Source organism: Copadichromis virginalis, linkage group LG11, assembly GCF_057382275.1.
Source record: "Copadichromis virginalis isolate Kocher_CV1m ecotype Utaka linkage group LG11, C_Virginalis_male_GT1.1, whole genome shotgun sequence".
In the NCBI taxonomy this organism is placed as follows: domain Eukaryota; kingdom Metazoa; phylum Chordata; class Actinopteri; order Cichliformes; family Cichlidae; genus Copadichromis; species Copadichromis virginalis.
Genome location: NC_140628.1, coordinates 3,694,126 through 3,708,890, shown reverse-complemented (window position 1 = coordinate 3,708,890; position 14,765 = coordinate 3,694,126). Strand labels below are relative to the sequence as shown.

Here is a 14,765-nt window from a genome sequence, read left to right as displayed (position 1 = left end):
AGAACGCCCTGCCTCCTCCCTGCAGTTCGCAGTATGTGCAAAGGAGGAACAGATCCAGATGTTTAAAGTTACAGAATACAACGCTGACCCCAGAGTGACTGTAAATCTTCACAGAGTACCCGCATCACAGCTGATGGTAACAGTAGCTACCGCAGACTTTGGCTGTGGGGGCAGTGCCTCAGGAAGTGTCCAGCTTAGGGACGGATCCTTTTGAATAGCACGTGTCATTAAACCTTCATGACCTCGCAGACATTTCATGTTCAGTAGCTCTGCAAAGCAACAACGTTTGAACATCTAAAATGAATACAAAATGTTGATGCATCCCTCTGGCACTGGCCCACAGGCATGCGTGGTGGGACTGCTGCTGCGTGTGGTACCTGCTGCTGCTCGGCCATGGAGTGGATGGAGCTGAAGGAGGGGTGTGTATGTGAGTGCTGGCTGGTCATGGCTGGCTCAGCGAGGGAGAAGCCCTGGGCAGTGGAGGAGGAGGAGGAGGAGGAGGAGGAGGAGGAGGAGGTGGGCGGACATCCTGAGCTGCTTACACCTAAGAAGACAGAGAGAGATGATTAGACAGGGGAACCCCGACACCTTTGTTTGCATTATGGGAACATCAGAACTACTATTGTTTTGTTCCTGCACGCCCATGCACCACGCTCATCACCATCAACACTGCATCCTTCATCCCACACGTCTACTATGACGTGTGGACTTGATATTGTTTTCTTATCATATTAATATAACACAATGTTCAGTTACCTTTGCAGAAAAATAACTTTCAAGCAGCTAGTTTTTACTAAGCTAATATTTGTGTTCCCTTTTGGTTGAGTAAAGAAGACGAATCAGCAGTTTCACAGAGAACAGCTCACAACAGAGATTTTAAACTCTGAAGCTTCTAACTGGACCAAGTCCAAATATTATGTGTGAAACTCTTTACACCATCAGACAAGGACGTGTATCTGAACCAGTGGAAAAAACCTCACAAGACTATGTCTACAGTAGGCTGCTACGATTCGTCGCCATAATCTATGATGTCATACTTAAAACCAGGTGAATGTGTTTTTGTGACTGCAGTTACACTACAGGAAGCCGTGGGGCAGTATCGCCTGTATCGTCTGCGAACCGCCAAACAGGAGGAAGAAAAAGGATTTCCCAAAAACTACGTGACTGTGCACGCTGCTGCAGCGCACGAGCATTTAAACACGGCACGCTGGAGCATCAGCTCTGAACGCTCACGCTGACACCTTCATGTTTGTGTACGGTCATTTCATCTGAGGCTTTGTTCTTCTCTGCTTGATTCTGAATAGCAAACCTCTTCCACCTCACGTTAGCTTGTTAATCTGTGGGTCGGCCTATATCATTAATTAATTATATATATAATCAGTTAAGCAATTTAATTGGTGTTGAACACTACACCTTCTGGAGGCGTACAGATGGGTTTGTCCTGTAAAGAGGCTCATGCACCAAGTCATCTCACACATGGTTATCAGCAGCTGGGAACGCTGCAGTTGTGAATTCACGACCGGAATCATCTGTGAACTTTGGAAACTGGACAAAAAATTATATTTAAATTTTTAAGTTGAAGTTTGAACTTAAGAACAGAACATCCATAGTTTCCTATCTGCACATTACTTTTGTTTAAGTACTACTCGCGCTTTGATTTGTATTACCTAATAATTAATTTGCTGTGGGATGAGACAACAGGGCGATATTTACAGGGGGGCAGCCTACAACAGGAGGTTACAGTTGACTAATTGACCGATCCAAGAACAATTAGGCAGATTAGCTGACTATCAACATAATCGTTAGTTGCAGCCCTCGTTTACAGCTGCTGCATAGCTAAAGCAACCACCTAACTGGATAATCTGCCACACCCCTAGATTGGTCTTTTCCACACGTAATCAGCCTTTTCTCCTGATTGCATGTGTTACTTCATGGTCAGAGTCCATATTTGGCTGAGACTGTCATTTCTATATATCGACGTTCTTGTTGTTTTAAAGTAGCCTTGAGAAATAGTTCTCCAGCTTTTCTGAAGGTCTTTCTCTGGACACGGTCTCATCTTAGTCCAGTCCTTATACCTGACCATTCCCAGAGTGTTTTGTTTGATACTTAACAGACCTGCATGTAAAAAACCCGAAGCTGGACAGTGTGTGCACATAAAGACAGCTGAGGAAAGAACCATTTTAAATGGTCTCTTCAGCTGTGTGAGCAAAACCGTGATCCCAGGTAAAACACAGTTACAGTGCTGTTTTACATTTTTCAGCAACACAGTAATGTAATGTTTTACTGTATTAAATTTAGTAATCAGATTACAGTTACAATTATGTTGTTACTTGCATTACAGGGTTCTTTGATTATCTGCATGACAAACTCAACTCCAGCTCGTTGCAGGCGTCCACGACTAATGAAGTGCTCAGACTTCTTCCATGTAACAAAGCTGGAGCCCTCCGTGCTCACTGGGAGCTCCAGCGTTGCTGTCTCCACCCTCAGACCTGTGCCTCCACACCATCCTGTCTCGGAGGCCTACAGACGATTCCTCGGACTCGATGGCTTAGTTTGTTCTCTGGCATGCACCAAAAATATTTCTTACCCAATTACTCAGTTAAACATGGGAATACTCGATTGCTGAAACAGTCAATAGCTACAAGCCTAATGTTGTCACTTAAGCCATGTTCGAGGGAAGATCCTCCCTTGCGTGCACATCATGAAACGCTGCACACGTTCTAATGAGCTCTTGAAATGGAGCACAAACGAACATTATCTTCAACATCCTTTGTCCAGTATACCCACTGCACAAACCATCAGTCCATCCAGTCCATGACCACTGCAAACTAGAAGAGGCTTAGAGGAGATCTCTGATGTAATTCCACCCCCACCTCGAACCCATATGTCACTCGTTTTGCACACCTCACCACTGTCCTGCACCACCCTCACAATCTTCTCTGCCACTCCTCATGCAGTACAACAGTTCCTCACACAGACACAGTGAAGCTCCTTCAGACCTCTTCTATAGCTCTGCATTAATATTCCCAATGCAAACATCACATCTGTAGTTCTCAGCATCAAGCCATGCTGCTGCTCACTGATCATCGCCTCTTTTCTTAAAAGCTCCGGACATCATGGTTGTTCATGAAGACTGCCACCTTTTATTTAAATATCTCGCTCTCCAGGATTGTGTTAAGCAATATTTATCCCAAACACCTCCACAGGTATGCAATTTGGACCAATCGCCTTTCCACATTTCATAGCTGCCCTGGCTTCCCCATTTTCTACATTCATCAGCTCCTCTGTCCACTCTGTCCATCTTCTCAGCCCACTTCTGAACTTTTTTGGACTTTTCCATTTCTGTCCTTGGTCACCTGCTACACATCTTTCCCCCTCAATCTCTCTCCCTAATAATAATAAATACTTTCTGCACACCTTTTGCATGTTGCATCAGTCCTTTTGAACAGTTATTGTAGGTGTTGCCAACAGTATGCAAAGTACGTCTGCTTCTCTGGCCAAGCAACAAACAGGTGTTTGGAAGTGCAAACCAAGTGCACTGGTGCCATTTTCATATTCATTTCATTTCTGTTCATCCTTCTAGTTATGCATTTAAGGCTCAGACCCAGAGCAACAATTCAATTCATACAAACACCCGATCAGAACAATAGATCTATCAGGACGTTGTGTCTTGTGTCTGACTCCGTGAGCCTCATAGAAAGGTCAGGTAAAAATACATTTGCTGAGCGACCCTTTTATTTAAATATCACAGTTTAAGTGTCTTCAGCTCGGCCATGAACCTACTCAACATAGCACAGTAAGTCAACTAGCTACCAAAACAGGACGTGTGACTTATAATACTCCCGGTCCTTTTACATAATTAATGACGGTTTTAGAATAAACAGGGAGTGGCCCAGCTGCTGACCATGTTTCTTCCTCCAGTTAAGTCACAAGAATGAGATGAGTGATAAAGGTTGCTCTTCTTACTATTCTCAGGATGAGAGACGCAATAAGAAGCGCTCCAACATGTCTCCCTTCTGCCAGCTGGCAAATACCAAAACCAAAATAGAAAAGTGTTATTTAGATATGTGGTTAAAAATAAGGCCGCTCACTACGCAGAGTCACTAAAAATGGGATCAAATTAGAAATTCTCGGGTCTTTGCCTCCTTCAGGTGACACGCAACTCCACACGGTGCTCTGTAGATAATCAGGTCGAAACCATTCAAGAATGTTCACATCAGGTCAACGAGAGGCCAAACCAACAGAGATGTAGCTGCTGCCATCCTCTTCAGCACAGGCACGTCTTTTAAATGATACACCTACACCTAAACTAAACTAGAAAAAATCCGTTACATACAGTAGGCATTTTGACCGCGTTGTCAAGCTCTGCCCTGCACTGTCAGCACAGCTAACACTGGTCTACTGGCCAGAATCTGACGTAGAGTATAAAACATCGGATTTTTACTTAAGAGAATATAATAATACTGATGGTCAAAATCATCCTTTGCTGTGTTTATTTTATTTACTTAAATATAATAATTCGATATTGTTACTTAAGATACAAATGAAAAAAGTACTCGGTACACAAAATGGGATGAAACTAAAATGGAGCAGAAAACTTCAGTGATGTAATCACACCAGCGACAAAAACAGAGGAGCTACCATGAACTCAAACGTTTACAAGTAGGGATGGCACCGGTTCTGACATAAACGGTAGTAACCAGACGTTCTTCTCTGCGTGAGTAGCTTAATGTTGTTCATGTGTAATTTACGTTGAGTAGGCTAACCACGTTATTACATTAATGCAGGTAAGGTGAACTAGCAAACATCATCATAGCTACATGCGGCTGTCTTCTTGTTTGATGGCAGATGCTCCCTTCACCCTGGCCAAAAAGGCTAAAATGACCAAAGAAAAAGTGGAAAACAGTTAAACATGAGAGGTTTTGGACAAAGTTTGTGTTTTTTCCATTGTTTAAGCACTGCTTCCTCTAGTAAGCGTGCAGTGATAGGAAGCTACCGCAAGTAAGAAATGGAAATACTGTTTGGGAATGCAACTGGAATTACTTATCTCAATATGGAGCCTGGATCTGTATCCCTCTTTACAAAGTGTAAACTGTGATGCATTAGACACAGTAGGCAGTGCACCAGAAATGATGATAGGTGGCTAGCATATTAGAAGACGATTAAGACTCAACTGAACCTGGTGAAAGCAAAGTTTTAACTCCAAATCACAGGAAGTACTGAGAGCTGACTAGTTTAAGTTTAAGAAACAACATGTTGTTAGTGGAGGTGCCCAGTGTTGATTGGCCCATCCTCTGATGAGGTCAGAAAAGCTAAAGCTGCTGATCGTGGGCCTCATGGAAAAGGCCAAACATCAGTTTAGATCATCATGGTAATGGCAAGTGGTTCTTATTTAGTGCTTTTCTACTCTATGTGAGCACTCAAAGCGCTTTACAACAACAATTTGGAAAGCAGCAGTCATGCTTAAAGTCCAGCGTTCACTACATCAAAGTAAAAGAGATTTCATGGCTTCATGGTTCAAGTATATCCACCATATCTATTTCTAATCAGGGCAAGCATGTCAACATGGAAAAACAACTTGCAATTCTAGGCTTGCCCCCACTATCACCTTCCATCCACAATATGAAGAGCTCTTCTGTTCATCGTTTTCTAAATGGCTCAATGAGAACGTAAACGGAGGTGTGCGGCTGGATGAAGGGCCTAGAAAGCTGCGAGTAGCTTCGAAGCTCTGTGCTGAACTGCGTGTGCTTGCTTGTGTGATGAGGTAGAAACAGTGATTCAGTGTGGGACTGTTGTGGTCCAGGTCCTGGCCTGCTTACAAACATGACACTCCTGGAGGGAGAGAGAGAGAATATCTGCCTAGTACTGAGAAACCTGCACAGTCTCTTTAAGAGACTGAGAGGCAGTCACAGCACTTCCTCACTCGGCCCCCCCCTCGCGCCTGTTCTGCCATTGGTTGAAGCGCGTTCTTTCTCTCTCAGCTGATTCGCTGTTGGTATCTAAGGGCTGGCTGGCCAGCACTCTATAAATAAACCCAGTGCTGTCTCAGCAGCCAGGCTACAATACTCATTAGCTACTTCTCTCTCCTCTTCTCCTTCTCCCCTGCTAAGCAAGTAGCTTCCAATAGCAGTCCTGGCTCTCAGCAACACTCTGACATACTCTCCCCTAGCAACTCAACCCACCCTACCAGCCGCTTTCTCCTCCCCCTCTTCTCCTCGTCATCTTTCCTACTTTCTCAAATCTCACTCCCTTCTGTCCTACTTATCCATCCATCATTCATTCATCCCTCACTTTCTCGCTTCACGACTTCAGTGCATCTCAAACAGCCATCTTTTCTATTCCTTTCCTGACTGCTGTTTCAATAATGAGAGAAACAAAGAGGAGTTACCTCAGGCAGCACAGCAACACACACCACAGTCAGAACAAGTTGGTCGTGTAAAGCAAACACTGTTCCCACTACAGCCCAGTGAAGAAAGGCCTCCTCATTATGGCAAACACAAAGACACCACCTTTCACCTTCTAAGGTTTGATACAATAATAGAAAATAACCTGGTCCTCAGCAGGGCTTGTGTTTGTGTGTCTGCACACCTGGCTGCAGTGAACAAAGGCGAGCACATGTGAATCCTGAGGTTTACTCTGAGCTTTGATGCTAAATTTTGTGCTGCTGAAAACAATAAGTTCTTAAGGTGTACATGTTAATAATTCATAATAATTAAATGTTCACCGCCCCAGGTCAGCGGCTCAGTTTCACTGGCCTTAAAAAAACTGTTATTTTTGTATTCAAAAAAAGTTGTATTCATATAATATTTTATTTCACTTTAAATCTGAAAAGATAACAACACAATGTTTTGAAAAAAGCATCGAAGCAAAACGTTTTGCCTCAAAGATTTTTATAATGAATGTGTTACTCGATGAATCGTGGCGCCTTAAGTCAACGCACAGTTTAACAGTCTAGGTGATGTTAAATGGGCTGGGATTGGCATCATCTGACCAGTTACACTGGTAACTGTATCAGCAGCTGAGTGATTTTACAGTAAACTTCACTCATAGAAACATAATACAGAACGCAGCTAACACAGCTGTGTATGAGGAATGGCACGTACAGGAGTGTAGTGTTCAAAGCGCTGTATGAATGTGTGTTTGAATCGCTTTGGTCAGTAAGACTGGAAAAATAAATAAATAAATAAAGTGTGGCCTATTTAAAGGCAGCAAGAAAGCCTGCAAAAAGGTCACTTGTGTGAATTAACAGACTTCTTAATATTATTACAACTTTATCATTAATCTATGGGAGAATCTGATGGTCCCATTAAATGCATGTTCTAACTTGCACAGCTTAGTTTTTACTCTCTCGGCTGCAGCCCGATGGTGCTGAATGGTTTAAAATGTTCAAATGTTTACAAAAAAACAAATAAAATCAAGGATCCCAGCCTATGATTCAGTAGGTTGTATGATTTCAGTCTCTCACATTATTGTGGAGGAGTTCTGGTCCACTCTTCATACAGCTTTGCTTCAGTTCATTGAAACTGGTGAGCTTTGAATGAGCCATTGCATCACCTTCAGACTGATGGGCAGCAACAGCCGCTTCTCTGAGATCACTGCTGATGTTGATCAGCAAGGACCAGATTATTTTTATGATGTCTTGATGTAAAACCTTTAACATTTTACCATTAATGTGTATACACACATGCCAGCGATCAGAGTAGAGTCAGATCTATTCAACTCTACTGTACGCTGACATGACATCCAACAATAAAACACTACATGTGTTGTACCTGTACACGGAGGACTGACATGCAACTCATGGAACTAGCAGCTCATGTTCTCTTGGTATCCATCATACCACACACAGCTTCATCCTACAGAAACTGGACTTCTGTTTCTCTCTCCACAGACAGGAAGGTGGGCGAGTTAGGGGAATGACATGGAGAAAAGTGACCAGGTGTACTCAAACCTGGGACCCCTTCTCTTGGTTCACACAACACTGGCTGTCAGAGAAGTAACATACCACATGTACTGTTGCTGTATTTAAAGTGTGTTGAGCAAACGGCTCCTTTTTTGTTTGCACTATGACAACCACAAATTTCTTGCTTGTGTAAAAATCTGGTAAATGAACTGCAAATAACGCTTTTCTACTCTGAGCATTTGCTTTAGTCAACTTGCCTCAGACATTCCCACAAAATCCTTTTTCTATGCGAGTGCCTTCCATCTACCATTCACAGACATTCATACTCTGATGGATGCATCAGACAGCAACTTGGATTTAGTATCCTTCCCAAGGATATTTGGGATGCAGACTGGAGCAGCCAGGGATCGAACCACCAACCTTCTGATTAGCAGATGATGTGCTTTACCTCCTGAGCTACAGCCCCCCCATGTCTGTAGCCATAAGTTCTTTTTTAAGAGTAAGCGCCGCAGCAGCAACAAAGCAAACAAATGTCTGTCTTTTTAAATGTTCAACGGTAACATCAATCCTCTAGTACAAACCTCCGAACTATCAACTGGGCATGGGTTTTGCAGCAGCCCACAAATGCTGCTGTAACATGCCAGCAGATGGCAGACTGTTACACCTACTGTGTGTGCCACTAGCACAACAAGAGTTATGGATTTCAATTCTGTGAATGCTTTACATAAGTGACACAGCTGGTTCCTGAAGTAGTCCTACAGGCACTCCATACACAACAGATAATTACAAAGAAACACAGCTACTGCTCTGAGCAAACAGGTCCATGAAATCCTTGGAATGTTCCACACAGTCGCTCTGCACCTGTTGTTTGGGACAACAGCGCACTGTAGTCAAGAAGCACCAGCATGTAGTGAGTTTGAAAAGGTAGCTGATGACCCGAGATGCATCAGCTGGAACATGAGTGTGTTTGTGAACATTAGACAGAAAAGTGCATGTATGAATGTGACTGGGTCAGTGAGGCTTTCATGAAAGCACCAGTCCAATGATCATTTTTCAATCAAAAGATATTGACAAGAAACTATTTTTCAACAATTTCAAACAAGGAATTTTACACAGAAACCAAAACTATGACGACATCAGTTACCGTATTTTCACGACCATAAGGCGCACTTAAAAGTCTTAGATTTTCTTCAAAAAGTGCGGCGCGCCCTATAGCGCAGTGCGCCCTATGTGTTGTAAGGAGGACGTAGTAGAGAACACCATGAGAACGTTAAAGGGTGAAGTGTGGGCGTTGATCGTATATACCGGGACAATCGCACATAACTGTATAAAAGAACAGGTATGTGCATTATGCAGGACATTGTTGTTTTAACAACCATGAAAATGGCAAAGAGACACGCTTACGAAGCACAGTTTAAACTGAAGGCCATCAGCTACGCGGAGGAACATGGAAATCGAGCAGCGGCGAGAGAATTTAAGATTAACGAATCGATGGTTCGCAAATGGAGGAAGCTGGAAAACAAGCTCCGGCAGGTCAAGAAGACGCAGCTGAGTTTCCGCGGACATAAGGCGAGGTGGCTCGAGTTGGAGGAAAGACTCGAGCGGTGGATCATCGAGCAAAGAGCGAGCGGGAGAAGCGTTTCGACGGTCACCATTCGGCTAAAAGCAGTTTCACTTTCACTTTTTATGAAACGGTGCCATTTTTCCATCCGGACCAGGACTACGGTAGCGCAGCAACTTCCAGCGGATTATAAGGAAAAGCTGGCCATCTTCCGCTCCTACTGCAGCAAACACATCGGCGACAAAAACATCCAGCCCAGCCACATCACAAACATGGACGAGGTCCCGCTCACTTTTGACATCCCGGTGAGTCACACTGTGGAGAAGAAGGGGACCAGCACGGTAGCGATACGCACAACGGGGTATGAAAAGTCTTCTTTTACTGTTGTGCTTGGCTGCCATGCTAATGGACAGAAACTGCCGCCTATGGTGACTTTTAAGAGAAAGACTTTGCCTAAAGAGAAGTTTCCAGCAGGAATCATCATTAAGGCAAATGAGAAGGGCTGGATGGATGAGGAAATGATGAAAGACTGGCTGAGGGAGGTGTATGTAAGGAGACCAGGTGGTTTTTTCCACGCAGTTTCACTAAGAGTGGAAGTAGAGCTGGGCGATAGAACGATAACGATATGTATCGCGATATAACTTTTACTCGATAGAGAAATTAAGCTATCGATAGATCTCGCCGCTCTTGTCCTCTTAAAATAAAAAAAAAAATAAATAAAAAAAAGGTCAGCCAATCCAAATTAGGTAGCGCAGAGCCGAACCAATCACAGCCGCAGCGTCACGTCGCGTGACTTGTTACGTACAGCACAAGTGCCAAGCCGCACGTGTGTTTGTTTGGGAAGCAGCCAGCGGGTAATGGAGGAAATGAGTGTGCCGACTAGAAAAATCAACCGAGCGTGACCGAAGAGAAAACAGATGATGGTTCCAATGCCGGAGAGATTGTCGAACGGAAGAGCCATAGAAGTTCCGTAGTGTGAAGGTATTTCGGCTATTTCAAGTCTGACAAAAAACAGAGTAGCGTGCACTGTAAATTGTGCCGAAAGCAAGTCTGGAAATACAATAAACTGGTGCATGCGTCACACTGTGCGCCACGTTATTGTTTCGGTGAAATGAATTTCTACAATACTGTTAATTCTACTCTCTGCAGTGTTTAAATGCTTACATATACACACAGTTACTGTCCCTCCACACATACGACTCGGTTCTGCTTCTATGCCCCAGCTTTGTTTACTTTTTCCCACCGAGGCTTCTAGACTTCTGATTGGCCAACATTTCTGCACGGTTAGGAATCTAGCGCCACCTGCTGCTTTGGCATGTTCATAGCAGCGTTTTCCTTCATTTCTGCCTTTACGTGTGGACGGGATTATTTTTAAAACGAAAACGGAAAATCTCCGTTTTCAAAAATACCCGTGTACGTGTGGACGTAGCCTCAGTCTCTGACTGGAAGCGCTAATTCGTCATTCGGCTTTTGTCAGACTAAAGTAACTGTTAAAACTGTTTGAAAAGCTAAGCTATACAACAAGGAGAGATTGAGAATTTCCTTTTAGTTCTCAGTTTATTTGATATTGACAAAAGTTAGTCAGTTTTGTCTGTTCTTCTGTAAAACAAACTAAGATTTATTTTTAGAATTAATATTTTGTTTCTAAGTGGAATTGACAATTTAGTCTGTTTCGTTTGTTCTATTTTGAAACTTAAACGCTTTAGCGGCTGCCTTTTGTGTAGTTTGCAATATTTGCCTTTATTTATCTGAAAAAGTCTCATGTTCCTTAAGTACATCTACCCTGTTGAACTTATTATGGGAAATAAATATTTAAATAAAAACAAGCTGCTGATTATTTCACATTTTACTTGTGAGCAACGGCACATTTAAATCTTACAAATATAGTTATTTGGCTTATATCGTGATAGATATCGTTATCGCCTGAAATGAAAAAAACATATCGTGATATGAAAAAATCTCATATCGCCCAGCTCTAAGTGGAAGGCAGCGCCGGGCGAGTTACGCCACAATTTGCCAATGGATTGTAGATGCTTGGGCTAACATGTCTGCTGGCACTGTTGTTCGAGCTTTCGCAAAAGCCGGCATCATTTCCGAGGAGCCGCACGGCACGGAAAGTGACTCTGACGGTGAAGACAGTGAACCTGGCATGTTTGATGGAGATTTAGCGCAGCTGTTCAATTCAGACACAGAGGATGAGGACTTCGATGGGTTTGATTGATGATAAAAGTGTGAGTACCAAACTTTGTTTTGCTCCTGCTTTATTTTTAAATACGCACACTTGTATGCTTGTGTGTTGTTGATGATGACGATTACCGGCAATAGAAATGTGAGTAAGGTACCGAATTCAGGTTTGCTCCCGCTTTATTTTTAAATACTCATACGGTACTTGTATGCGCCCTATGATCCAGTGCGCCTTATGTGTGTGTTAAATACAGTAATGGCACACATAACTGAGACTGCGCCTTTTAGTACAGTGCGCCTTATGGTCGTGAAAATACGGTAAATGAGGATTCAATCTAAAAGGCAGAGCACCCTAGTCTTTCATTTTGGATCCATGTGTTGGATGATGCTTTTTAGCTCCATCTGCAAAAAACATGCAAAACAAATGAAAGAGTATGTTTAGAAAGGATAGTGTTGCACTCCTCTGGTAGTTTTCAGAGACTCTATGAATCAATGTGAATATTAACTGACGGCCCAGCAGTTTAGTAAAGGCACCTGCATGGTTGTCAGTCCTGTGGAGAAAGGACAGACAGCAGGTTGTTTTCTGTCACAAACACACTCTGTGGGCTCCTCTTGCTTTTGCTCTTGTTGGTCCTTCAGCTGGCTGGAGAAGACTGAAGTTCTAACACGCACACAAAGCTGCGTCTACTGCAGCCACACTCTGTCCTTTCCCCACGTCAACTATGCTGTCAATCCCCTGGAATGGCACACTGCACACTCAGAATCTTTCACTCTGTGCAGCCGAATAGCAACACAAAGACACTAACGAGCAACCTTGAACCCTGATTAAGACACTGGACATTAGGTGTGAGCCATATGGCCTCAAAATAAAACCACGAGTTTTCAGGAAAAGTTTGCAACAACTTGTTTTATTGATGCGTGCAGCTTGCATTTACAAGTGCACGTTAATATAACTCATTTTGTAATGAGTTACTGTCACTGATGACACACTGCCAGGTTTGAATCGTGAACCTACTGAAATAAGCAGCAGCAGCATGATAGTGACACAGTCTTAGCTGAATGTAAGCACAAAAGCAGGTTAGATGGATTTTGCCCTGGAAATTTCCAGCAAACGTATTAAATTACTAATTAAGACTTTAATTTAACAATAAAGTAACTTCATCCTTGTAATGCTTCAGTATTGTTACAAAATACACAATCATACATGATACAATAAAAGTGAAAAATCATTTCTAGCTAGGATGTTGTCGTTTTTTTGCTCATGGATTTCCATTTCAGACATGGACATGTTTTAATGGTTTAATGCACATCTGTCAAAAACCCACCAAACCCTTTGATGATAGCATTGTATCTTCTAGATGAGGTAGGTTTCATGTGTGTGTCTGCACCTTGAAGTGTATTAGTGAATGAGTAATTTTAAAAGAGTACGTTAGGCTACAACAAAGAAAAGTGAGCGTATTAGCTAGAGCTTACACTGTGATGCTAAATGTTGTGCTGCTGCAAACAAGATGTTAGATGCTCAGGATGAGTTCTACTGACCTGCCAAAAGACTTTTCTATTTATATTGGAAAACACAGTTTTATTAATATTTGATTTCATTTAGCTTTAAAACTGAAAAACAATGTTACAAATGCTTTGAAATGTGGTCTAGTACACCCCCATCAGACTCCCCTCTACTACTGCTCTCTTAGCAACGTAGAACTTTAGGTTTTTTGATTTGACCTATGGTTAGTTTCTGGTGTGACTTTGCTTGTTGCACTGTCATTTTAATTTGTTTCAATATGGGCTGAATTTCTTTTATTGTTGTAAAGTGGGTGATATTTGCACAGGAAGATTTCAGAGAACTTCCAACACAAACAACAGTTGAGCAGACATCCCAGCCTCAGTAAACATCATGGCCGTGCTGATCGGTTTGACACAGACTAAAGGAAGACGCTTCCACTCCAAGTTTTTAGCTCATTTTGGCTGTTTTACGTTGTGCCAGTTTTGTAAGCACACATTGTTATTTCATTTATGTGCGTTTGTAGTCTGACCATTCAAACTAACTGCATGCCACATTTAGCTCATTACCCATGTTAATAATCTCACGCACATCAGTGCTTTATGCACGTTGCATTCACGAGTACAGTTGATTAGAATCACCAATGAAGCTAACAGATGTCTGCACTGTGGGAGGAAGCTAAAACACTGTCCTAAACACTAATCACATCTTTTCCAAAAGTCTGCTTATTATTTTGACTTGAGTTCAATTTGTTAACTTTGATCCTCGTCTATGGGCAGTCGTGCCCTCACTTCCAAATGGCCTCTCCAAGTGTTGAGCTTTTCTCTGTAGGACACTGGCCTGTTTGTACCTCTGTATTGTGTGTCAGATATCGCCTGTCATAATACCAGGACACATTTTAGGTGATATAAACATGTCAAAACACAATATAATAGCAAGCAACGGCATCCAGTTACATTTCGTAGCGCACACAACGGCACAAGCTAAGATATTACTGAGAGACAGAAACGTGTCCGTCTCCAGTGAGCATTTAGTCAATCAAAACTGAGCTTCTTGAACAATCTCACAATACTTGGAAAAATATGCAAAAAAGTAACAAACCATGTGACTCAAACACACACTATCGAGTACAGCCTGGCTATGACAGCGTGCAAGGAAGAGATCCTGGCAGCTGCTGATGTGCAAACACAACTCCACCAAGCATCGCTGCAACATTTCAGCTAGCTGCCCTCCATATGACAGGAGGAGCAAACAGCGTGATGATGTAGTTACATGGTGCAAAAGCAGCTCGTTAAATAACTTGACCCAAAATACAGAATCAAAGCCTGAAGATATGTTTTAATTGTAATCTTATTGTGCAGATTCTTGAAGAGTTACAGAGTGAAGTTAGTTATTGTTAAACTAAAATGGCGGGATATACTTTTCCTTTAAAATTTCCTTTGTTGTCAATGTCAGTAGCTGCTGGAAAAGAAGGATGGAAAATGCAGTTTTGTTTGCACTTAAAAATACAGCTGCGCCAAGCTGCAGTTAATAACAAAACATCAGTATTTGTTTTCTATACTGTCAAACATATCACAGCTTTCCTTTAAATGCTGTAACATATATATATATATATA

At 42.4% G+C, this 14,765-nt stretch overlaps 1 protein-coding gene across 2 annotated transcripts in view; it reads right to left on the bottom strand.

Annotated features, from left to right (window-relative positions):
- Positions 1–14,765, bottom strand: part of dyrk1b (dual-specificity tyrosine-(Y)-phosphorylation regulated kinase 1B) — a 57,840-nt gene that overhangs the window by 13,425 nt on the left and 29,650 nt on the right. For both annotated transcript variants that reach the window (XM_085472854.1, XM_085472853.1), the window contains exon 2: positions 378–544. In XM_085472854.1, coding sequence (XP_085328980.1) covers positions 378–446 — 69 coding nt within the window. In that variant the 5' untranslated portion in view covers positions 447–544. The remainder of the gene's footprint in view (positions 1–377; positions 545–14,765) is intronic.